At 41.3% G+C, this 25,486-nt stretch overlaps 1 protein-coding gene across 3 annotated transcripts in view; it reads left to right on the plus strand.

Annotated features, from left to right (window-relative positions):
• The window catches only part of C8H1orf21 (chromosome 8 C1orf21 homolog), a 126,985-nt gene that overhangs the window by 46,301 nt on the left and 55,198 nt on the right, over nt 1–25,486 (plus strand). For all 3 annotated transcript variants that reach the window (XM_074833118.1, XM_074833117.1, XM_074833119.1), the window contains one exon: nt 3,973–4,178. In XM_074833118.1, coding sequence (XP_074689219.1) covers nt 4,085–4,178 — 94 coding nt within the window. In that variant the 5' untranslated portion in view covers nt 3,973–4,084. The remainder of the gene's footprint in view (nt 1–3,972; nt 4,179–25,486) is intronic.

Below are 25,486 nucleotides of genomic sequence, written 5' to 3' on the forward strand. Positions count from 1 at the left end.
ACCTGATTTCCTGTGTGGTCAACACAGAAGGAAACTTTCAGATGTATCTGCAGCCTAAAGAAGATGAAAGATTGGTTATCTCAGTGCAATAAAGATGAAAACAAATACACCTGCGGTAATAGACTAATTAACATACATTTGTTGTGAAACACTAGAGATCCTCCACTTGCTGTTAAGTGTTTGGTTTTCAGCTGTGGAGGCAAAAATGTGTTTTGTCAAGGATGCAGCCTTGGATGCAACCATCAGAAATAAGAGGTGAGGGGATGATGAGTGGATTCATGAAGTGCTGAAAGAGCTGGTAAAAAAGCACAACATAGACATGCCTCAAAAAAAAAAAAAAAAAAAAAAAAAGGAATTGCTTAAGGTTTCCAACAGCACTTTCTATTCTAAGAATTGAGCTCCCCTTTTTTTAGCTCAGAAGAAACTTGGGGAATAAAGTACAGCATCTGAGAGTGTCTATAGTCTTCTCTTGACCCGCACATAAGATGTTAATCTTAAACCTGCTGCATTTAATTTGGGGGTGGTGTAGACACTTTTGATCTGCCTGAGTGATTTTTTTCTCACTAGCGTTTTGCAGATTGGAGCTTGTAAATTGCCTCTCAAATCTTGATAATTAATGATGGTGGGTGGTGAACATGAACTGCAAATGGTTTGAGGTTTTCTTATTCTTTTTATTTTTGGCCTCTAAAAATATGTATGCCCCCAAAATGCTCGGAAAGACAAAAGGGAAAATTATATTTGTGGAAAAGTGGGGGAGGAGGTGGAACGGATGTGTTATTATGCTGCCATTTGAAGTACTGCATTTCACATCCTCAGAACCCTCTGCAGGCATCCTGCTGAATGAAGACCAGCACCTCATTTCTGAGCGAAACCCAAACCTTGTCACTGTGGGCTTTGGTACTCGGGCAAGAGATGTTTACCCGAGGCTGGGGGCAGTGTAAGGCTGGAGAGCATCACAGTGTCGTGTATCTCGAATTTCATCTCTTGTAAAATTATTGCTGGTTTTGTCTCACTCTTTTGTTTGTTTGTTTTAAATCCTTTGCTAATTCCGGGTTATGTTTGTTATCCGTGTCACAGTGTCATCCGTCTTCACTGCACTATGTTAACAGTAGTCCAAGAAATGTGCCTGGAAACATGTGTTAGACTTATCTTGGAGGTCATTTTGGAGTAACTTTCTCAGCCCAGTCTCCAGGCACCAGGAGAAATTGCCTCCATAATCCAAGTATTAGTTGTGTAGTTTTTTCAGATACTCCTGTGATTACTGTTCTTTAATGTAAAAGGTAAAACTTCCAGTTTGTTAAATTCCTGTTTATTTCCTTTAATCACAGCATGCCTTCGAACGTGACCATATTTTTAGTGAGGTTGGCGTGTGCTACCAAGATGCTGCGGGAGAGATTTGACGGTGGCTAATGTTTTTTTTTAGTTCCTTCCCCCAAAGAGCTTTATCCTTCTGCATTCACATTCTGCGTCCTGATTGCCTCTACAGCTCACCGGTCCTGGGTGACGGGACCATCACCCTCCTGGGTACTAATCAACAATTAAATATTTTGCAATTTGTTTTGCTGCATGTTGGCTATATATAAGGCTTTGCAAAAAATCCCCTCCCAAAAACCAACCCGCTGCTATGTTATGAAATACATTTGGTTTTTATTACTAAGCAGCTGTTCCCCTTTTGTAAATGGTCCGTGCTGAGAGACAGAAAGAGGAAAAACAGTTGAATAAGGCAACGGCATAATTCATCCAACAGGTACTTCTGTGAGTGCAGTTCGGCTGTTCTGTGACAGAGATGCTGGGTTTGTGGTGTGCAGTGATTTCCCCCACATACAGCCTGTTAGCAGTCTCGCCTACACACCTCTTTGTCTTTTCTGGGATTACATCGTGTCTCCCCTTGCTCTTTGTCCCATAGCTGGCCACATCCTTTTCCCTGGGATAATATAACTGGTTATATTTTAAATCAGAAATCAAAGTTACTGTTTTCAGGCTCTGCTTACCTTGAGGCTCCTGCTTTTATCTGAAATCTGAAATAGGGACTCTGTGGTGAAAAACCTGATCATTTTTACCCCCTCGTTTGTTTCAGCTGGTCTATTAAAAGCTGTTTTCTTTAAGCAAATTTACATCCTCTAAGAAAATAAGCCCACATTTAATTTCTAGTCCAGCTGGCAGTTCCCCTTCCTAGTCTGTTATTTCTCCTCCATCTCCCACACCTCTGTGTGTCTTGACCTACCTCCTAAGGAAGCACAGTGTGGCTGATGCTTGAAATCTGTATAGATCCTCATTTCCCACCCTGTGACAGCGAGATGAAGACCTGGTTTAAAATAATGCATTTTTGGGTGAGGAGCTAGCTGTGGCTAAGGGAGAAGAGAAGGATGGGGTAATAAGAAATTTTATGCTCAAGTGTGCATATATAGGAGGAAGGAAAAAGGGAGAAAGCATGTTGGGGAATGTACTGCACATAAAGAAAAAATGCACATACAGATGTGACTGGGAGGGTTAACTGCTTAGAACAGGGACTGAGCATATACACATTGTACACTTTGAGTGGAATGCCCCACTTAACGGGAGAAAAGCACTCTTCTGTGCAGAGCAAGGTGGAAGGCAGAAGCTAGTCTCAGTAGACATGAGGAGTGGTTCTGCATCCAGAGTCCTTCCCCTTGCATGGTAAATGCCGCTTGTCAGGGGACCTGCAGCTGCAATAGCAGAAGCAGAATCACTCTCGGCCCAGCTGGCCACATCCTTGTTTCTGTGACGTTGGCGATGGGCAGGGAAGTCCCTCGCAAGGGGACTATGTCCTGATGTGTCACGGTGCTGCCTTGGCACGGGCAGGTGTGCTGTTCGTGCTGGGCACACAGGGAAATAAAACTCAAAAGACTTTCTTCGGGGGTATACGTTTCTGGTGGGATGGATACTGCTGTATCCTAGGTAAGAGTGCCCGTCTGCTGTTGTAGATAAAATTCTTGTGGTCGGCATGGAGCAAAATGAGCCACATTCTTTTAAAGTAAATACCCAGAAATGATGAGTTAAGAAATGGTGTGTATGATCTTATGCTATAGCTGTACTGAACAACTCAGTAAAAAGGGGTGGTTCTTGTTTTCCTCTAGCTCTTCTTCTACAAAAGGTTTGGCTTGTCAAGCCAGGTCATTCACCCAGCTTTGAAGTTGGTTTTGTTTGAGTGTGGAACCATTTAGTCATTAAACGGTTAATGGTTTGGTTTTTTTTTTTTTTTAGCATAAAATATTCCAGCTATAAATTAGCTTTTTCTTCCCCCTTTTGTTTTATGTGACATCTGGATTGTTCAGGGAGTGTTATTCTGTCTGAAGATGGGGATAGTTGCCTTTTTGAGTAGTGGAGGTTTAATGGATCCACTAGAGTAATGAACACGTAGAAAAAAGATAATACAGCTGGCTATCCTCTTTCACATCTATTAACATAAGATCTTTAATTGATTTGGGGGGGGTATTTTGTCAGAACACTTGCAATTAGCAGCTCTTAATCACTATAACACCTTGTAAGGAATCTGGCTTGAAGGGTAGATTGGTAAAAGGAACAAGAGGAGCATCTATTGCCAGTTTCTCCTTTCAAAAAAAAAAAAAAAAAAAGTGTTCTGTGGGAATAGCTGGGTGGGTGGGAAACATCTGTGAGCGTGTTGCTTTCTTCAAGCCGTGGATTGAAGAATAGGGCTGGAAGAGACTTTGAGTTCAACTACTGTGCTCCTGTCCCAAGGCAGCATTGATCTACCTATATCAGATCATCCTCTACCTATATCAGATCATCCTCTACCTATATCAGATCATCCTCTACCTATATCAGATGTTTCTTGAATATGGTTTTAACACCAAAGATGATGGAGACAGCCTGTGCTCTTGTACTCCTCTTCACAAACCCCATTATTTGTTTTCTTGAAGCTCTACGTTTAGAGGTAACCTTTTGTCAACATATGTAGTTAAATACTTTTCTCTCTTTTGCTGTCTTTAGGTAGAAGTGACGTGACAACCACGCGGGAAGGTGGATTATTTTTAAAACAATGAGCGTGCGTCTCTAGACATGATTTGTGGTTCGGTCCAGCTGGAGCTGTCTGAATGAAGCTATGGGCTGTGCCTCCGCCAAGCATGTTTCTACTGTTCAAAACGAAGAGGAAACTCAGAAAGGGAAAAACTATCAGAATGGAGATGTGTTTGGTGGTAAGTGTTGCAGGATTTCATCTTTCTCCAACATCATGAATGTGCTGGAAGGTATATTTGGGAGCCTTAACCTTTCAGAGAATATAAAGGAAAATGCATGTTAAAATAAATCAAGATGATAGTGCAGTTGGCCCCTCAAAGAGACGGTACCATGACAGCTGAAACAGAGGTCGGGGTGAAATGCTTAGTGGAAAATTAACATTCTAAGTGATGTACAGTACTGCACTGTCTTCAACTGCACGTATCCTGGAATAGTTCAAAGACAATGAGTTGTACAACCCCCTCATATATGTGTCTCTGTTACATATTTGTCATTAGGTACCAGAATAGTTGACTCATTTCCTAAAAATAAAAATCTATTCAGTAAGAAAAATAATTCCTTAATACTGTTGTCCTGTAAAGCAATAAAACATTAGTTCTGAAATCCTGTAGCAAACAGGGTTTGAAGGTACAATGAAACTAAAAATAACCTTCTGTGAGGGATTCAGTGGTACTGGGAGGCTCTGAGCGTGGGATGAGAACATCTGTTTCACTGTATGGGAAGACTGGTCTGTGATCCAGGTCTTGTCACAGACACATCTGCATCAGGAAAAGTAAAGTGATATGAGATAAAATGCATAGCCAACTTCATTATTTTTTTTTCCCCCCCTAGATTCTGTTAGTATATGCTAAGTGGTTTTTAGGTAATGATCTAAATTGTAATTCAGTTTTTAAATGTTAGGAATTATCTGGGAGACCGTTCAGAAATGAAATTTCTAGATCTGCCCAGATATCTATCTGAAAGTTAAGTCAGCTGTGAATAAGCTAACTTGGTACTGTTATTCTTAAAATAGGTGCTTTGCTACTGAGTACGCCAAACTTCTCTTCTCTGGTGGTTTTTATAGCAATTGTTTGTGTAGAAGTGGGAATGACGCATCTAGCAGCAAAAAATATCTCTCTTTAATTTCAAAAGCAATGATATTTCACTTTTTCAACCTTTCTGGGTGCTAGCTTGCTCCCCACAGTGGATCCCAAAGTAAGAATACCTAGAGGCATACTCTGAAGAGAAAGTAGTTGTTCAGCAAACTTCAGGCCTAAATAATGGGTTATTTTCCTGTGTATGGTCCTTCGCTAACCCGAGAGAAGCTGGGTTTGGAATTGTGAGTTCAGTGTGTTGCTTTTATTTAAAACAGGCTTTAAGTGCTGTCACAAACAAAAAGCTCCATTAGTTTCTCAGAGGAATTTGAGTTTATATTTTAGCTAATATTTAGTGAGGGAGCAATTTTTGGCAATATGTGTGTGTCAGCTATTTTTTTTCCTGATTTACTGCATGCTGGAGGCCAAAGATCATAACTTTAATGACAAGAAACCTAAAGTAACTTCTGGAGGCAGAGGATTAAGAAAGCTGAAGGAATTCTAAAGGGTTCCCACTTCATAGAGCTGGACTGGTGTCAGCAGCATCATTTAGCTATTCTGAGATTCATTTGAGAGCTGTTTCGTGCTTTACAGAAACCTATCAATTTCAGGAATGCTACCTGCTGTTAACCAATTTCTGTCACATATTTTAGTTTAGGTACACAGTTTGTCATTGCTAAAGAACCAGTTCAATGCACTGGATCCTTTTTTAGCAAAGAATTGGAGTCTGTGACTTGAACGATTTGTTGAATGGTAACCAAAATGAAGACAAAAGCTGTGTTTTTCCCTTGCTGCTGAGGGACAGCCTCCAGATCAGGATTTGGGCGTATGAGAAGGGTGAGCTGGCATGTACCTGGCTTTACTGCTGTCCTTTTGGGACTTACAAATGATCAACAGGACGCTTAGATGCCCAGAAGCAGGAAGCTGCATGCTTCATGTGTACAATACCTTGCATAGTTCCTGAACACAATTTTTTAATATAAAAAAGAGAGGCAAGAAAATTACACCTCAACATCATATTTATAGTCCTTCTTAACAATCTTCTGGACTTGCTAAATGCTTAGAGCTCTTTCATAGGAGACTAAATACTGTTTCTATTCCCCCTTCTTCCATATTGGAAACTGTAGTGGCAATTGCATTGTTTGTTATGAGTTAGATCTGAAAGCTCAGAGTATTCTGCCCACTTAATTTTCTATTAAACTTTAATATTTTTAATCCTGAATTAATTCCACGTAACATATTCTGCCTTAAGTCATCAGGGAGGAAGTCAGCGCTGTATCAGAGGGCTGTCATCATCAACGCCCTGCAAAGAGAGAGCATAGTCGTGCTAGATTTGACCAGGCGATCTCAGCTAGGATGACAAATCTCAGCAGAGTAAGTTCCCAGAGATACAGAAGGATGCACAGAGTCAACAAAGGTTAAAAAGCACTGCAGCACTTCCATAATGCGTTTGCCTGTCCAGTTCCAGGTGCCAAGAACTGCTGAATGTTTCCTTCTTTATTTCTGGGAAGGGACAGAAGTGTCTCATCCAGCCAGTGGCCAAGAGCAAAGTATCTCTGCAGCCTGTAGGGATTGAAAATTAACTGCAGAATGACTAGGCAGAGTAAGACCAAGGTAAGCTGCAGAGAAATGGGATGGTTCATGAGGAGCAAGAAGATAATGGAAAGAGGCAGCTGGTAAGAGGTTTGGGGGAAGGAGGCAGCAAAGTAAAAGAAACAGAGATGACAAGTGGGGTTGGAAGGTGGCTGATGTAGTGATAGCATTGATAACATCCTGAAAGTATTAGTGTCCAGAAATGGTGATGTTCATAGATGACAGACATGTGCAGTGTTCACGTCTGGGGGCTAATCTGACGAAGGCACCTATGCAGAACTAGCAGCTATGAGCTTTGTAGTTGTAGTAGCCCAGATTGCCTCAGATGCTTCACAAGTGGAGGAAATGCTGAAGGACTTGGAACAGCAATGGCAGAATTAAAGGAAAATACCTCCGTGCTGGTGCTGCCTTCCCTGGGCAGCTGGTGTGATCTGAAAGATGTGGCTTACACTGTACTGCCACTTGCTGTTTGCCTAACACCTGAGATGGAAACACTGCTCTTCTTTTTTCCTTGAACAAGACAAGTTTTCCAGTCAAGTTGCAGGCAGAAAGAGTCAATAGTAAGGATTGTACTTTCCGTCTTGCTTTTATATTAAATAGGTCATTTTAAGCGAGGAGAGGTATGAAAATACTTTTATTTGGTTCTGGTCAGTTTTGCTCTTACCTATGCCTTAGGCTGCTGGGGTGTTTTTGCCCTTTAGGGCTTTTTGAGGTGCATGGCTGTAAGCATTAACCAAATAGCTGAAAAACCTTCGCTTTCCCACACACCACTCTTTTTCCACAAATAAGTGCACTGGCAACAAGGCAGTTGTTCATGTGATTTTTCTGTGAGCTCTGTCTTTGGTGCTCAAGAGCTTTCCCACTTTGCTCCACTGCTATAACTGCAGCTCCACAAGTAGCAGGTGGAGCTACTGGGGAATAAACTAGATCAGCATCGATACCATTGCACTTGTTTTCCAGCTGGGCAATAAGAACTGCCAGTGCCAGTCTACAGTGATATAGACCCTGTGCCTGCTCAACACCATCTCTGCCATCAAGGTTGAATAATGGTGGAAGTTTCAGAGGGCAGAGAAGGGGATTAGTCATAGCCTGGGGTTATAAGGTTACCTCTTGTAACTGATGGAAAAAGCTGTAACTATAATGAGAGTGTTTGCTGGGGGGAGGAGAGAAGACCTGTCTGGTTGTGGTTAAACAAGGACTATTGCTATGGAAGAGGCCTGCTGTATGTGTAGTGGAGGCTGGGAAACAGTTGTCTGAACTGAAGAAGACATTGAGGTCGTCTCAGAACTGTGTAAATGGTGATGTCTCCAAGCTTGGGGTAAGCTCATGGTACAGGACTCCATGAGTAAAGGAAGGATGGAAAGGACCTAAATAATTCCTGTACAGCTCTTTGCTCTCTGTGCCTTGGCTATCAATTCTCTGTTCATGCTGCAGAAGTTGCCATCATCATTGCATTGCCAACTTTGATTTCCTTTGCTGTGAAGATGCTTCTAGTCCTTCATCCCTTTTTCCTCTTCCTTTCAGAGAAGTAGGCAAAGAAGCCACGCAAGAGTTACAAGTGCCAACATGGCTGCAGCTTTGCCCTCTGCCTTTTTGTTGTCACTCAGCTTACATGCCACAAGCCTTATACTTGTTTTGCAGTCCTCCCTCCAAGCTCTCAGAAGGTGGCCTGTCTAGAAAACCATTTCCAAAGCTTTCTTCAGGGGTTGTAATGTTTGTCTTACGGTTTATCCACCTTTCTTTAGAAGAAAAGGAAATAATTTCCAGGTATACATTGTTTGGATATTTTTTCCCTAATAAGTAGTGTTTGCTCAGCTGTAGATGTCACTTTGAATCCAGAGACTATTTTCTGAACTGCTCAGAGTGGTGCAGTTCTGCTTCTGTTCTTCCTCAGAGCCTCTAGATGCTTTTTCCTTCTTACCCTGGTGGGGTTGGCTGAAGCCAAGTCTATTGACTATTTGAGAGATCATCGCTTCTGTGAGGTTTTTTTTTTCACTTTTAAAAGTCACTGCAGGTTAAGATTGTGCTCCAGTGCCTTATTTCTTCCCTAGCTTTTAACCTTTTTTTTCAATTGAGCAGACACATTGAGCCAGGTGTTCACTGTAAATTTGAAACTCTAGCGTTTAAAACTGAGAAAACCCACCAGGAAACCCATGAATTCTGTAAGAACAAATTCTGGTTAACTGAAAACAAAAGATAAAAATTTCCATCTTATCCCGAACTGTAGAAGGCACACTGCATTTTGCTGTAATATATCTTTAAATAACTGAGTTAGCAGGCCTATCAAAGGAGATGTTCTAGAGAAGATTGAATATAATATGATTATTATGTCTTGTTGGTCTCTAATGACTTTAAAATCCCTCTAATAAGGATAGTAATAATAAATCTTCATTTATTCATCATTCCACTTCAAAGCTGATTTCCAGGGCAATACATAAGAACTATAATAATGTAAATACCAATGAAGAACAAAATGCCATGATAGAGCCTTGAGAGTTGTTGATTTCAGCATATGTTTTAATAATATAATGTCCCTTGTAGATTAATTTTATTTGCGCCTTTTTAAAAAATCATGGGATGTTTATTTGAGGAGAGGGTTATTGACGTATTTTTTTGTGTAAGAAAATAACTGGTAATGTGATTTCTTGTGGAAAAGGAGCAATTTTAGAATTTATTTATTAATCTGAGAGGCTAAACCAGATATTTATATGGAGCTCTTGGGTGCTTTGCAAAAGTGAGCGTAAACATGGCAGGTAGGAATCTTCTGGCAAATTGGGAATATCCGTGCTGCAATTGCCAGATAGGATTCATGTTATTAACAGCAGCTCCAGTTGCCAAACCAGTCTACATAAAGCTGAACACAAAGCACAATAGTTTATAAAGCAGTTTGTCTCAGGACAGCTGGGAGAATGCAAGGAAAAGAAATCTTTAGCATTGAGGTATCGTAATGAGATTGAAAAACTGATCGATGCACGTAGTATCCAATTGACTACACTACAGCTTGTGAAGTACCTTCACAGCTTTCCTGGTTTCTATTACAGACCCACCCTAGTTTTAGAGATGGACAGAATGGAGAAGATGTGTGAGGGACCTGATGTCAGATCACTTGCAGACGTGTATGCCCTTATCTCTGCTCTTCCTCACTTGTTTTTTTTCCAACGGTTTTCTCCTGTGTTGATATTTCTTCCCTAATCTTTTGAAAATGCCATAGTTCAAAAGCCAAGCAGGAAGGTTAGAGTATTTAACTGTGGCAAATATTGACCTGTCCTGTAGGGTGGCAGTCGGTCTGTGGTGTCAGGAAAGCAACAACCCATCTCACAGGGAGGACTCCCTTCTCCCAACAAATCAAAGAGTTCAACTTAGCCACCTGAAACAAATACGCTGCTCTGTAGCTGTCACCTCAACTGACTTCTTGTTCACCAATATCACAGTTTAAATCCCAAACACTCTATCAGCTCATCGTATTTTCATTCTTACTATGTTTTGTGGGTTTGTCTCACTTCTGCTAACCCCTGCATTGTGACAGTCAAGTATTTCCTTCCTCATGTCTGCCACATCTTATCCACATGGGTATCTCACTCCACTGCCCAAGACAGCAGAACTCTGACTTGTGTGCATTTGAATTAAGTGCCAAAAGATGCTAAAATAATTGAAACTTGAAAAACATGCCCACTTTATACAGGAAGAGAATAGCAAGGGGAATTTGGGACTATGACTCACCTTTCTTAAATAGGTGTCATCATCTCAAAAAATATTGTGCCCAAACCTTTGTAGAGATTACTTTGTTTTGAAGGCTGTTTCCTTGATTGACAGGCCTAGAAGTATCATCTTACTCAAAACTTCAGGCTCAGGTTGTTGCTCAGGATGCTTTAAAATATCTGTGAGCCTGGCAGACTGTTCAGATGTCCCTGATCAGTATGTGATCAGCTTCCTAAAACCGCCTTGTTCCTGTGCACAAAATTCTGCAGGTCATCTTCTGGCCATTTGAAGATCTGAAGTTGGGAAGTTTTAAGATAGAATTTGAAGTGAGAAAAATATATTAGAAGTGTTTTCAGTGAATAACACCTTCCTGTTACCTTTCCCTTTCCCTCAACTGTCAGAGTTAAAAAATTGTTCAAGATGAGAATGAGAAATCTTTTCTTCTGGCCATACTATCTTTCAGCGTGGCCATCCTCACTGAACTGAAACCATCTGGAAAGAGGTAGCTTAAGGAATGTAATTTCTGTCACGTTGGCATGCATGCCTGCCGGGATCAGAAGGCCTTGCTGCACCGGGCTTCACACAGACACACAGCTCACTTTGCCTGGCAGCATTTATTTTATTGACTCTGTTGGTCAGCTGGTTAGCACTCAAATAGTCGTTGCTTCAGCTCCTTTGGCTGTCCTGACATGCTTCTGCAATGTCAGACCTTACTCATTTTAGGGACAGTAGTGATTATGCAGAAGGAGACCAGCACCATGCAGTGTCCTGATACCATACTGGATATTTTGAGACAGTAACCTTTTTTTAAAGACATTTTCAAACACAAACAAATATCTGTGGTACCACCACAGGCACTCCTTCCATCCAGTGCTTAATCGGAGCTCCATGGAAGTGAGTGACATGTAGGCACCTGCTGTCTGAAAACCCAGTTTTGGTGGTGCAAAACTTTAAATATCACAGTGAGTTTCAAAGGAGATTTTCAATGCTGAAATTCAAATTCCGGCTAAGCTCCTGAAAGGATAGCTTTAGTGTTGTTCATGATTTCAGCAGCTCATGTTATAAAGCAGCTCTTGCTTCAGTGCTTGAAGGCTTAAGAAAAGCAGATGAGTAGGGCTGAAGTGCACGAGCATCTTCCAGAATTATACTGGACTCTTTTCCCTCACTTTTTTATTCAGTTGAAACGATACTTTTTTAGATATATTTTTAGATCTTTGTTTTTATCCACTCTGTTCCAACCCAATTTGGTGATAGCCTGCTTCTTATCTAAGTAAACACGGGTCAGTCCTAGAGACGTGTTTCAGGAAGTGAGAGAGAAAAATAGAACCAAAAATCACTTTGGTGTTATGTTCGTGTGGGAAATGTAATAAAATTGCATTTGTTATCTAGGTTTATGATGTATTTATGTAACACTGAGAACACCCTTGGTAAGTCAATAACTTACCAATTTATTCCCATGAGGAAACAACGGGACTTAATGGAAACCAAACCAAACCCCACCCTCAGGTTTTGTCTAGTCATGTATTTGTGATCAGTGTGTGCAAAGAAAGTGTTTTCCACATGAATTAAAACTCTGTATTTTCACCTTTTGTGAATAGAAGGGGCTCATCCTTACAGCTCTTTTGGAAAAGGTACTGCTTCTGCAGTATAAGGAAGAAGCCGTTCTGGGCCATGGGTTTGCTCAGAGAGTAGTAGCAAAACAAGCTCTTCATCTGACTCCAGCATGTAAATTTATAGAGATACATATAAAGAATATAAAAAGAGCCTTTTGTAGAAGGTGTAATGGGCCAGCATCTCTCCTGGAGCAGGAGCAGGGTTGCCTCACGAGGGGGGACGAGCCGGGAGCTGAGAGTGACCTCAGCACCTGCAGTGCTGGCACTGTTGAGGTGCCGTCCCACGGGGCCTGAACATGGGCCAGAGCAGGGTGCTGGTGGCAGGGTCTGTCAGCAGTCCCAGGCACGGCAACGAGCCAGGTCCAGGGTCCATCTAGGGAGCACGGTGAGGAGCAGGGGGCGGCAAGGCTGGAGACAGGACTGGGGACAAGCTGGAGCTTGCCCGAGGGCTATGTTCAGGAGAGAAGATACCTGCAATGTGGGGTTGAGGTTCCTCCAGGAGACCAGAGACAGGACTAGAGACAGTCAGACCTGCTCTGGCAAGGGGTGAAGGCCCAAGCCTCAGCCGAAACAAAGCTCACGGATCCATGGGCAGAAGATGCAAATGAGGGTTTCGTGAGGCTGGTCATGGCCTCTTAGTGCACTCAGGGCACTGACAGCATCTATCCATTAATTGTGAGCTTTATGTAATTTCACAGAATTTCACAGAATCATCTAGGTTGGAAAGGACGTTGAAGATCATCCAGTCCAACCGTTAACCCAGCACTGACAGATCCCAACTACACCAGATCCCTCAGCGCTATGTCGACCCGCCTCTTGAACACCTCCAGGGATGGGGACTCCACCACCTCCCTGGGCAGCCCATTCCAACACCTAACAACCCGTTCTGTAAAGAAATGCTTCCTAATATCTAGCCTAAACCTTCCCTGGCGCAACTTGAGGCCATTACCTCTTGTCCTATCACTCATTACTTGGTTAAAGAGACTCATCCCCCCTCTCTGCACCCTCCTTTCAGGTAGCTGTAGAGGGCCATGAGGTCTCCCCTCAGCCTCCTCTTCTCCAGACTAAACCCCCCCAGTTCTCTCAGCTGCTCCCCATCAGACCTGTGCTCCAGACCCTGCACCAGCTCCGTTGCCCTTCTTTGGACACGCTCGAGTCATTCAATGTCCTTTTTGTAGTGAGGGGCCCAAAACTGAACCCAGTCATCGAGGTGCGGCCTCATCAGTGCCAAGTACAGGGGCAAGATCCCTTCCCTGTCCCTGCTGGCCACGCATCATGATTGTGATTGAACAAGCTCTCCCTTCTCCTCCTCCTCCCCTTTTTGTTTTTACCTGCAAGTGAAGAAATGCTGGTCTGGTGGTCCTTAGGGATGAGAACCAAGTCAATGGAAAGTTTCCTGTAGACTCCAAGAAGATACCTTGCAGCTTTGAACAATACTGATTTTCAGCATGTAGTTTCACTGATCCAGCAGTGAAGAAAACTTGTTCAGAAGAAATGGTAGAGTAGCTCTTTAAATACCTGCATGTTGGAAAATTGCTTAGTTGTAAATTGTTTCAGGACAGTAGAGCAACAACAGTGGTTGAGGACGCTCCTTGGTCAGGTATAGTAATCCCTGTGGAACCCAACGCTAGTGATAGCAGTGGGGATCCCATTCACAGAGAATTAAAGAGCTTGTCCCTGCCCTGCAGTGCTGTATACATTGTGATGAATAAAGTCTGTTTTAGTAGAGCTCTGGACTCTGTCAGGACTGGGCATGACTGAGCTAGCAATTGTCTGAACGTGGATAAAGACATGTCATACTTCCCTGTTGCTATCTTCATATCTCACGCAGCAGTTGCCACCTCTTCTATACCATTGACCTTAAGGCTACAGAAGCTTTTTGTTCATTTTAAATCAAAATACAAAGAAAGGAGAAGAAAACACTGACCCTCGGAAGCTGATCACATCCACCACCAGTGAGCAAGCCCGTGCTAGGTAGCAGATCAACCGAGCAGTTGCACAGAAACAAATCACTTGTCCTTATGTGCTGGAGGAGTGTTCTCAGTCGCTGGCGGGGTGAGGTTTTGCATCGCTACGCCCTCAGGTACACGGCAGTCCTGCTCTGGGGAGGTGCTGTGTTTATATCAATTGAGGGACTGATTTGCCAGATAAAGCCTTCCCGTTCTTAGTCATGACTTCTCCTGGCAGGAAGCAAAAAATGAGCAATAAAGAAAAATGGTGCATATTTGGAGTTCTGTCTCCTATTATTTTAGTTCTTTCCTTTGAAAAAATTCAGAAAGACCCTAAATGAGATTACTTTTCCAAATGAATAGCAGATCGTTGCCATATAAATGTCGCTGAGGTTTTCCTACCTGTAAGCAGAGAACAAGTGACTAAATTTACCAAAACAAATTGTTATTTTCTGTTGCTACTCTTTGAGATTATTCTATCAAATGACTAAACTGATATAGTATTATATAGTCCTTACCTTAAAAAATAATCCCTGCAGCTTGAACAGTGTTTGCCACCTAGCCAGAAGATGCCAAGTGCCCTTCTTTGCAACCCTTTAACCTTAGTATACAGTTCAAAGTCAAACATTTAACTTAGCTTTGGAGTGGTGTGTGCAGATAATTTTGCAGTAGGAAAACTGAAGGAAGAGGGGGTGACTCCTACATTTTTTTCCTGAAACCATAATTTTGTAAGTTTTTCTCTTGAATTTGAAATGGCTTGACACCTTAAGGAGAGTTGGGCTTAAAGCAGAGCACGTGTCCATAAATGAACTAGATAGTTACCTTCTTCTGGTGGTTCATCGTCTTGCAGTGTTTACAACCTCTTGTCATAGTATTAGATGAGGGGATTATTCTGCAAAGTCATTCTACTCAGTTCAAGTGCACTGCATTTATGCAGACCTTCTCTGGTACAGCCACTGTTTGTTACCAGCCATGCAGCGATGCCTGGGTTTGGCACAATACACACGCAGACTCAGCATCTTTGGTGTAAAGAGAGAAGGTGAACCAAGCTGGAAAAACAGTTGTTATCACCATTTTGGTGGGAGAAATTAATCACAGACAGGTTGTAACTTCCCTGCTTCTTACTTTAATGTAAGCTTTCAGCTTGTGCAGTTTGCGCATCGGTGTCACAGCACCCAAAGGAGAGGTACCAGAGGATGGGGGGCTCTGAGGCCACCTCCAAGTCTCTGCAAGCAGTTGATATGTGGAGAAATTTAACATATTTTTATTCTTGGGAGTGACCCTTTCCATAAGCTGTTTAGCTGCATGAAGAGTATAGTCAAAGTTGAATACAAGTAAAGCACATGGGGTATGCATTTCACAATTGCGTTAGTGTACTATAAATAGAGGCATACATCCGCCTTTGGTGTTTGCTAGAAAGAAGTCAGGATGTATTTTCTGGCAGCCTTGGTGCTGAAGGAAATCCATTTATTTTTTTTTATGGTACAGACAAACTTATTTTATTTACTTAATCTTTTAAAGACAGAATCCTTGGTGTTCATTGCCTACCTGTAAGTGCAATGGTAAAAACGCCACATACTTTCAACTACTGCAGTGTTCCTTTTGCCATTTTCCAAGTGTTGTATTTGTTGGCCACAAAGTTTTAAAAAAAAAAAAACCTACCAAAATCAACAAACAAAAACCTCAAAGGCTGAAATTTGGCCAGGAAATCTTCAGTCTGGCGGATAGTTCTCTGATTCCCCAGGTAAACCTTGTGAAACTGCATGGATGCATATTCATTTTAGCAACACAAGGCTGTAATTTCATAGTAGGAATATCTACTGGTAGAAATACCTGTTAAATACAAGGAAAAGATACCTGACCAGTAAGTATTTGTGTACCCTGGCATACACGGCTGAAGATGCCTTTACAGGTTTGTTGCTGTGAAACTTTGGTTTCTGAAAAGCTGCCGAAATTCTTCGTTGTCCTGTGTGCTCAGATTACAGCTAAACATTGGTTTGCTAACATAGAAGGCATTTTTCCACTAGGTATTTCTCCAAAACACTGAGACATTGTGGGTATTTTAAACAAATCCTATAACCCAGCAGTTGCATGTTGTCCTGGTCTGAGGCCTAAGACTAGTGACATTCTGTCTTGAGCTTGCACCAAAAAAAATTGGAAAAAATTGAAATGTTAAGATTGCTGCTTCATTGGCTTATAAAAAACAAAGCCTGGCTTCTGCTGAGTGGGTGTAATCGTGCCCTGCCATGTGCCTTTTCTTCTTATCTGTATGAGGGGGTGCTCTGGCAAAAAGGATCAGGTTTAGGGTGCTCTTAAATTACATATTTCCTTTCTGCTCTTGTAATGGGAGCGCTGCAAGGGGCTGTGCAGGTGGCAGAGGTGCGGAGCACTTCGTGTTCTGCAATACTGGGAAATAGCATGAAGTCGCCTTTGTTTCAGGATTCATGATTTCAGGAATGATCTTGGTCTATTCAAAGGGAAAATAGGGGGTGTAGTTTTTTTCATTGAAGTCTCCTGAATTGTATTAATGGTTGTATTTATTAAAATTACATACATTTAATCCCCTGTATTTTGTCGTCAAGTGTATATCGAATTTCTAACTGTAGGAACGGGGTGCCTCTTGACATCTTTTTAGGCTGAAAGTCCTCATCTGATATAAGTGCTCTAAGCACACATTTCTTATTTTGATTTATTTTTTTTTAGCTATTATTAAAAACTTCCTTTTCTCACACACTGATGTTTTACTTTCTTTTTAAAAGTGTTCCCCAGAGGGAAGGGGAGAAGGCATGGAAAATCACTAGCTTTTTTAAATTTCTTTTTTCTTTTCTACCTAGTCATTTTTGTGCTTCCAGCATATCCTAAATGTTCATGTTCATGTATTATTTGCACAGAGTGGCCTTGATGTGGTTACAAGACAGCAGGCAGGGAACAGGGACGAGTACTTTTAGTTTCATAAACAGGTTATGTTCGTGATGACAGTAGGGACAAGGGAGGAGATTGTTAACAGCATGAGGTGGCGTGGAAGAGCACCGACTGCGTGCTGCAGACTTGGGAGTTAATTTGTGGCTTGACTTATATGGTGAGATGGAGGTGTTAAACCAGACTTCTTCTGCGACTGGACAGGGCTGTGAGCCAGGCAGTCCCTCGCTGCTTTCCCCTGCCGGGAATTTCTTTGGGTGTTCCCATTGTTACTTGTTGATTGCTTGAACGATATGCCTCCATCGGTGGGTGTGGGTGGTAGGTGTTTGCTCTTGGGGCTTTATCTAAAGCTTTTGCAACATGGATGCTGCTCAGGGAAGTAGACATCCTTCAGAGATAGCAAATTAACTCAACATTGTAACCAGAGTAAAATATGAGGTTAATTTTGTAGCTCTTTGGATGGCCTGTAAGTAATGTAATTAACTTTTGTATCTTTTGCATCTGGAAATGCGTGCTGTATTTTATAAATCAAGTTTTGATTAGTTTCTCCCCTCCCCTCTTGGTTTCCAGAAATCCTAGCAATGAGGAGACACTTGTGCTCATCACGAATCCCCAGTACGTTACTGATCCTGGATAATTACCCTGTCCCTTTCATAATGCAAATAATAAAAATGAAATAGCTGTTGATTTACAAATATTCTTTGAGGTACATGAGCAATGAAAATTTGATAGTCTAATGTTAGTAGAGGAAAGGCAGAAAGGATGTGAAAATCCATTTCAAATCCTATGTTGCGGGGCAACAATCTCATTTAATAGCTGACTGATTGAGAATGGCATTACTTGTTAAGTAAAGAGGAATCGACTTTTTTATTGACAAGGAAACTGAAGACACCTTGTCATGTGTTTGCAATAATAGGAAATGTGTAATTTTGGGGGCGTGGAGTGGTAATGACTCTTTTTTTTTTTTTTTTTTTCCCAGGGAACTCTCGGGGCAGCTCAGTTCAGGAGACATTTTTGCTGTCTTGAGCAATTGGTTGATACGTTAGTGGGGCTGTAAGAAGCAGGACCTCCATTGCTGTACAAGGGATGCTCACAGTAATGGTCAATTAGTTGTGGGTTTTTTTTTCTGGAATCTGAATAGTCCCTGACAGGTTCTGTGCTAAATGATAAATGTTTTGCAATGGAGTATGTAGACAGATGCTGGCTGGGAGAGAGTCAGCAGAGACTGGGAGTTTCGTTAATGATATTCAAAAACCTGACAAGAATTAAATATTTAGTGCTTGGTGGGATAATTTTAAAAAGGGACAGTTTAAAACAAGGAGCAGTAAAATGGAGTTGAAGTAGCCTTTCTGACCTGGCTGCACTGTGCTATCTAGATTGGCTGAGCTGATTTTTGGGTTGGTATCAAGATAGTTTCCAAGATGCGCTGTGGAGAGGCAAGAGGACAGCACCCACCTCTCTTCCGTGGCCAAGGAGGTCTTACCATCACTGCCTACAAGCTAGCTAGGGTTTTACCACCTAGTTGGATCATAGGAGAAGTTTTAGCCCTTCTTGTGTTGCAGTTTATGTTATATGTGCAGGTTTGCTCCCCAGCTGTTCCTCTTCTCTCCCTTCCACAATGAAGAGGTCTGTGGCCATGAAGCCAATTCTTCAAGCTTTGCTTTTGCAGTTTCTGAGCAGTGCAGAGTGTTTTCTTCAGGGCAGGCTGGCACCGTTTTGTTTAAAAATAAGTTTGTGGTGCTCAATGTAGTAAGTGATTGGAAATGCTGAACTTCCAGCTCCTTCGAGATGCAGGGAGGCCTGTGCAGGGCTGACCCTGTGCTGTTCCCATCGTGGTGTGGGGATGCTGGGGCAGGACGGTGTGACCTCTATCCAAAAACCTACCTGGTAGTTTCATATGAACAGCAATATTTTCAAGGCACAGACCCTTTGTTTTCCTCTTGTCTGTTCCTTTAATTAATCTCTCTCCTGCTTTCATTTCTCAATTTGATCTTTTTAGTGGGCTAGATAATTGCATTTACTGAGTATCCTTCCTGCAGAGCACTGTGGCTGTAATCTCCACCTGAGAAATGGTTTCCTTTGAACAACCTGGCATCTGGCTCAAAGTTACGTGTTAATTAAATGCAAAAAAAAAAAAAAAAAAGTGTGTGTATGTATATACATATACATAGAGTTATATAGTTTCAGCAAGCAAAAATCTGGGTAGCTGAAAGACATGAGTGCACACCAGCAGCACTGTTTTTTAGCTTCTTAATTAGACAAGTGCACAAAAGTCCTTAATTATATGATCATGTGGCTGTTTTTTCAATACCATCTTTCTATGGAGTTTCCTCAGATCTTAAATACAAATGGAGTTTAAAATATCTGGAGATTGTGTAATTAAAGACAGTACCATGCAAGTGAGATGGAAATTGGGTGTTTAGCAGTGACTGGATTTTAGGATATTGAGGTTGTATTTTTAAGAGTCTTTCTGAGGTAACGAAATGGCCTCTGAGGTTGTGGTACATTTCCCCATGCTTGAACCAGCTGCTGACAGCACATACCTGGCTGGGGGGATTCACTGGTGGAGCTGGCTGCAGAGTCCCTGACCTTCTTGTCAGGGAGCTGTGATGGAACAGAGCAGAAGTGGAGAGTTGCCTTTCTTCACAGGGTCCGGAGGGTTTTAAGGTTTCTGATCCTCCCCCTGCCCCATGCAACACACATCCATGAGCCCCCATGTTCCTAAGAATCATTTTTCAAGCAGTCTGGGGTACTCAGTATCTTCCACTTGGTTTTGAATCTTCCCATACTTCTCCTCATTTAAAGAGTGTTAACCCCAAGGAGTGTAGAAGAAGTCTGACCTAGAGCAGGAAAAGCTTTAGCTGACCAATGAGCTGTCCTCCCCACTTGGTCTGTAGTCCCAGGAGGGGGATGACCTGCATACAAGGAAGCCAGTTGTGCAAACCGTAATGAGTTGTCACTTGTTTTCCACATGGTGTTGATGTAGAGATTGTGTATGAAGCAGAAATCTTTATGGAAAAATTACTTCCCACAAAATAACTCTATTGGTTGCACACCAATATTTTTTTTTTTAATTTTATTTTTTTTATTTCCTCTGCCAAAGTACTCCTCTGAACTACCACTGAGGTAGACCTGGGAATGCACTGTTGTGGGCCTGTGCTCCTGGTGCCATGTTAAGTTGATGCGATCCTTTGTGCATAACATGACAGAAAATGAAGTGTACCACTGTAGTTTTCGTAGTACTTAGACTATGAGATAGGCCAAATGTAAAGTAGCCTCAGGAACTTTTTAGCCAAGAAACAAAGTAGTAGAAGGAACCAAGTAATGACCTCCTTGATTCACTTGCTTGTGTCCTATGCACAGCGGTGTGTCTCTGCAAGTCATGTACCGCACTTGAAAATTAATATAGAAACAAGGGAGCTAAATAATGGCTTCATCATCATCTGCCACTTTATTAGGTGGGAGGAGAAAAGAAGTCAGAAAACCCAAGATACATAAACTGAGGCATGCAATGAGCGGTAGCATGGCAAGCGTTGGAACAGCACCTTCTACCCCAGGCAGAAGTCAGGCTGGGTCTTTCACGGGAGAGACGGAGTTACTCAAAGGATCAGGAGCTGCAAGCAGTTTGCAGCACTGGAAACTGCTGACAGCATTCATGAAGGATGGATTAATATGGCAATATGAGGTTTTGTGCTTTCACAGCAGCAAAGATCAGGATGACGTCCATTAACGTTAATGGAGCCATGCTCCCGTCAAACCTGTCAGTCCCAGAGGAGTGCTGTTGAAAGCTGTCATGATTTCGGCCTGGAAAGGGGTAGTCTGATAAAGTAGAAAGGAATTTGCTAAAATTTTTCAGTTTAATTTCAAGTAGGCATCACCCTTGAGGGAGCTAGCTTTTCATAAAGTGTTGGGTGTGACATGGTGCTGTAGTAGAAACTGCTCAACAGCTTAGAAAAGAGCTACCCCTATCTTACCTAGCTTTAGGGCAAGTGTCCTTCCAATACTGCAGAAGTCCTCCACGTAGGGTCTGGTTTTTGTTACACCGAATGTCTCAGTGCCCTTCTTTTCCTGAAAAAACAACCCTAGGAGTCACATCTGCCTCGTGCAGAAGCAGTAGTTAGCATTCCAAGTTAACACGTGTTGGGATTGTGTAGGAAGAAGAAAAAATATTGAGGGTGGTCTTTCCAGATGTGCTGCTATCTGTGGAGTACATTCGGATTTTTAAACCGTTTTTTTGTCAGATGATTTATATTTTGTTGGCTGGTGTGGCTTTGGTGCACCTACACTCTGTTTAATATCTGGTGGTGTCCACTGCCTCAGCTTCCAGCAGTGGCTGTATTTTAGATTGGATTAAGGTAAGGTAACTTAATTTGGGAAATATGAATGAGCATTTTCAGGTAGTCCTTTGAGAAAAATGGGTTGGCTTATTTCCTATTTTTTTCTATTTAGTTTATGTTAGTAGAAACATGATCACTAAGATCGAGAATTGCCTGGGAGTTGATAGCTGTGAGGGTTGATGACAGAGGAAGACGACAGGCTGTTCACCCAATGCTGGTTGATCTCTGATGAAATTTCACTCTCAACCCACATCCAGGTGGATTGGGAATCCACCCCCACAGCTGCGAATCTCAACAATTAAGTCAGAATCTAAATAACCATGTGAAATAAAAACCACCATGTAGATGCTGCCTTCTTAGAGTGCTTGAAGCTGGAGCTAAGAAGCTAACTGGGATACCCTCTGTTACCTAGGATTTAGTTCGAGAAACACTGGTTTACAGGATTTCTGCAACTTCTTTCTCTAACTGTTGACTTTTTTTTTTTCTTTTGATTTTGACATGGCTTTTGCTGTCCAGGCATTTGATACCCAAATACAGTAACAGAGCTGGAGTAATCTGAAGAGCTCATCTCATCCTTCCTGTGCTCCAGTACAGGATGGACTTTATCTGTGGCATTCGAGGCTGATGACTCTTTAAAGACCTCTGATGATGGAAACTGCAGCCGTGCAAGCGATCTAATTCTAGTACTTGACTGTCCTTGTGGTTAATGATTTTTCCTGTCTAGCCTGGCTTTTTCTGGAGTTAAGCCCACCGCTGCTCATCCTACCGGTGTAGCTGTGGAGCTCAGAGTGTTCCTTCTTTGCGGTGGCATTGTAGATGATGTTTAACACCTAAGTGGCTCACCTGCTGTTATATGTTTCAGTTAAATTGTATCAAAATCTCTTAACGATTGTTAACAAATATTTTTAGAAAGAGCAATTCAGTCCTTTATCTAAATATAGCTTTTAGCTTTCAGGTCTTTGAGAGAGGAGAGCATGTGAATCTTTGATCGGTGGCATTCCTTGTGATCACAGCAGTAGGAATCCTTGCCGCACCTGGCAGAAATATGTAAGGTACAGAGAAATTTGTTAGGCAAAATTCATATTTTACAGAATAGACGTGTGTTTTATAACGAATGAAGGATAAATCTTGGCATGTCCTTTGATAGAAAGGCAAGAGACACGAAAGAAAAATGTGAAGCACAGGAAAATGAAAGTGTGGTTAGAAACTTTCTTCTCGGTGGTGTGACTGAAGTACCACTTATCTGCTGTCTGATACTTGATACGTCACTAAAAATAGGGAAGAGAGGCTCACCCATGATCCCTGTTGATGACAGCAGAGCCAAATCTGTTTGTCCTTAGATGTATGAAATGGGAATGCAATGTAAATAAGCTGCTTTTTTTTTTTTTTAAAGACTTGATGTTTAACAAAAGATTTCTCCAAAAGTCACAGTAAGTCCAGATATAATTGATGGAGTTTATGCTTTTTTCTGCTTTTTTTTTTTTTTTTTTAACTGAGCCAGAAATAGCATCATTACCGATGTTACTGTGGTAATGGCACTTACAGTGATGTCTGGAAGTGCTGAACAAATTTTTCTCATAGGAACAACCACAGTTTTCTTTTTTGCCCCCCTCTAGTAATTGTTTCAATATTATAAGTTGATATGCTCATTTATCACCGAAATCATTATTAATGAGTGCTGGTTTTCTTTGTCACATTGCCATGGCAACCGGGTGACATGTTTGAGTAGAATTATCTGTTTCCAGATGGAGATCTTCATTCATAAGATTTGCCTACTAAGAATTTTTGCAGCATATTCAACTTAAAAATTCTTCCTCCCTTGCCCTTTCAAAGACTTTTGTGCTAGAGGCGTTGCTGCTTTCTGGTTTATATCCTGTGATGGATTTTGTGGTGGGTGTTATGCTCAACAATATTTCTGTCTTTTATTTGTGGTTCATTTATGTTGTTTTTCTTCTGATTCAATGGAGCTGCTTTTCTTCAACTCGGTATTTGCTGTGACAGTCCTGTAAACCCATTCCTCCCCCATTTGAGTTGTTGGAAATACTGTCTTTTTATGTAATATACCACACAATGGAAGACAGTACTTGATTTTTACTTTTACACATGAAAGGAGCATAAAGATGTATTTCTCTTTATATATGATATATCACACTCTGAGTGATAGTGTCCTAAAATTTTTATGATATTCACTATTCTATTTTTAGTTTTGCACCGGAAAGAAGCATAAAGATGTTTCACTTTTAGTTTCGACATAAAACTGTATTTAGGAAAAAGAAAAAGGGTATTACTCTTTAGCAAGGTAAATATGCACAGAACTTTGTATAATTTCCTTTATCCTGAATTTCTTACAGCTTTAAAGGTCTTGTTGACTGTCAGACTTAATTAGGTCTTACCTGATCTCAGTCAACATTTCAGGATTTCTCTGGGTTTGTTTCTGAGCACTCAGACCAGAATATTTCAAAATGCTGTATTTACTTTAGTCGAAATCAGAAGGTAAAAATCAAAAGGTGATTTTAGCATCCTTTACTACTTCAGTTTCTGGTGCACTCTTACCTTAGCAAACAAAACCTGGTTAGCAGTTTTTTGCAAGTGCCTAAAGGTGTTAGCTTTAGGGAAGGCATTAAAGGCCCGTTCCTCCAACCTGTCTTTAATCTAAATTTTCTTATTCACTTAAAGCCATTAATGACCATACACCCCATGACATACTTCAAGGTCTGTCTGTTGCTTGAACACCCGTTCTTTTGCATTTATAGTGCTTTCATCCTAATAGTAACTTTAGAACAAGAACAATCTCATAAATAGTTCAGAATTTGTGGGGTTTGAACACCTTGTCTTATATTGTATCTATAGAAGATAAATGTTGTGTTCACCTAGTCAAAAAGGTCTTTATCTAGTTGTTGCGTTCTCCCAATAATAACATAATATAGTGCAAGACCTGTCTTCTGCAAGTAATTATTTTAATATAATTACTATAGTTAGTATATTTGAAATAATGAATGTTGTCTTACCTGTGAATAAGGTGTTAAGCATCAGACTTGTTTCTTCTCCGTTACACCAGCAGTGTCCTCCCTATCTAAGCTGCTCACTACCACCTTTTCCTCCTTTGCACCCTTTGGTTGCCCTTTTGGTTGACTGCTCATTGCAGTCAACAGTCTTGGCTGGGAACATGCTAAATATTGACTGGTCCCATTGCTTTCAGGAATTGTTCTGCATTTCTCATGTCAGGTCTCTACTTGAACAGACTTGTGATGGCCCCATAAAAATTAAGAGATTTTACAGCTTAGCTGGATCCAGGAAAAAAAAACCAAACACCAACAAATCAGAGTTCAACATGAATGTGAAAGGTAAAATTTGGGTCATTGAGTACTGTAAATGCTAGAGGGAGACCTGTGAGCAAAAATTAGTGTTTCTCCTCAGGTAGCAGGAAGGTTGCAGGTATAAATATCAACATTTTAGCTGTGATACAGGTAGTTACTCGTATTTAAGCAGCCTAGTTCAATGGCTATTGAAATTAGAGGTGGGTTTTTTCCTCAATGCATTGGCTAGTTCAGGAAGTGGATGTTTCCAGGTATGCCTCATCATACTGGGAAGATGTAGAGCTTGTAGTCAGCTGGATACTCCTCCTTTTTTGTTCTGTGGCAGTATAATTACTTAGCTGGTTTTCTCTCCCTTTGTAAGTGGAAACATATCTATTTACCTCCAGCAAGTGACTACTCAATATGAGCTAATGTTGCCAATATATTGTATTTGTTCTCCTTATTTTAAGGAAAATATTTTGCCTGTGATAGAAAATTATGAGAGCTTATGAGTAATAGTATTGCTTCAAGCTTAACACCGTCGATCCATTCCCTTCATCTCTGTGTGTATCTGATAAAACAGTTGTTCATGGCTCAGTCCTCTCTTCTGCTCCCATTAACTGAAACTGGGTTGATCGCTTGCTTTCCACAGGCCAGCGCTGTTTGCCTGTTTGTCTGATATTGGTACGTGCACCACTTGCTCAAACATACAGGTTCGATTGAGTTGCTAGCTGCTTGGCACTCCTGGCTGTTAATCGTTTATTTAGGCACTGAAGCCTGAGTATTGGGCACTCAGCCTGCTTCTTCCTTACCGTGCCTCATCCTCAAGAGGTAGTCTCTTGGCCCTTAAGGCAGGTCATCAGCTTTAGGTTGTGTCAAATTTACATTGCTTTTTGAAATACAAGTAGAGATTTCTCATGCCCAAACACATACCATATAATAGAGCCATGACAATATTAATTCTGTAAGACACTTTCTATTAAAAGAGTAATTCTACTAACATCTACA

The sequence above is a fragment of the Strix aluco genome, chromosome 8, assembly GCF_031877795.1.
Source record: "Strix aluco isolate bStrAlu1 chromosome 8, bStrAlu1.hap1, whole genome shotgun sequence".
Taxonomy (NCBI): domain Eukaryota; kingdom Metazoa; phylum Chordata; class Aves; order Strigiformes; family Strigidae; genus Strix; species Strix aluco.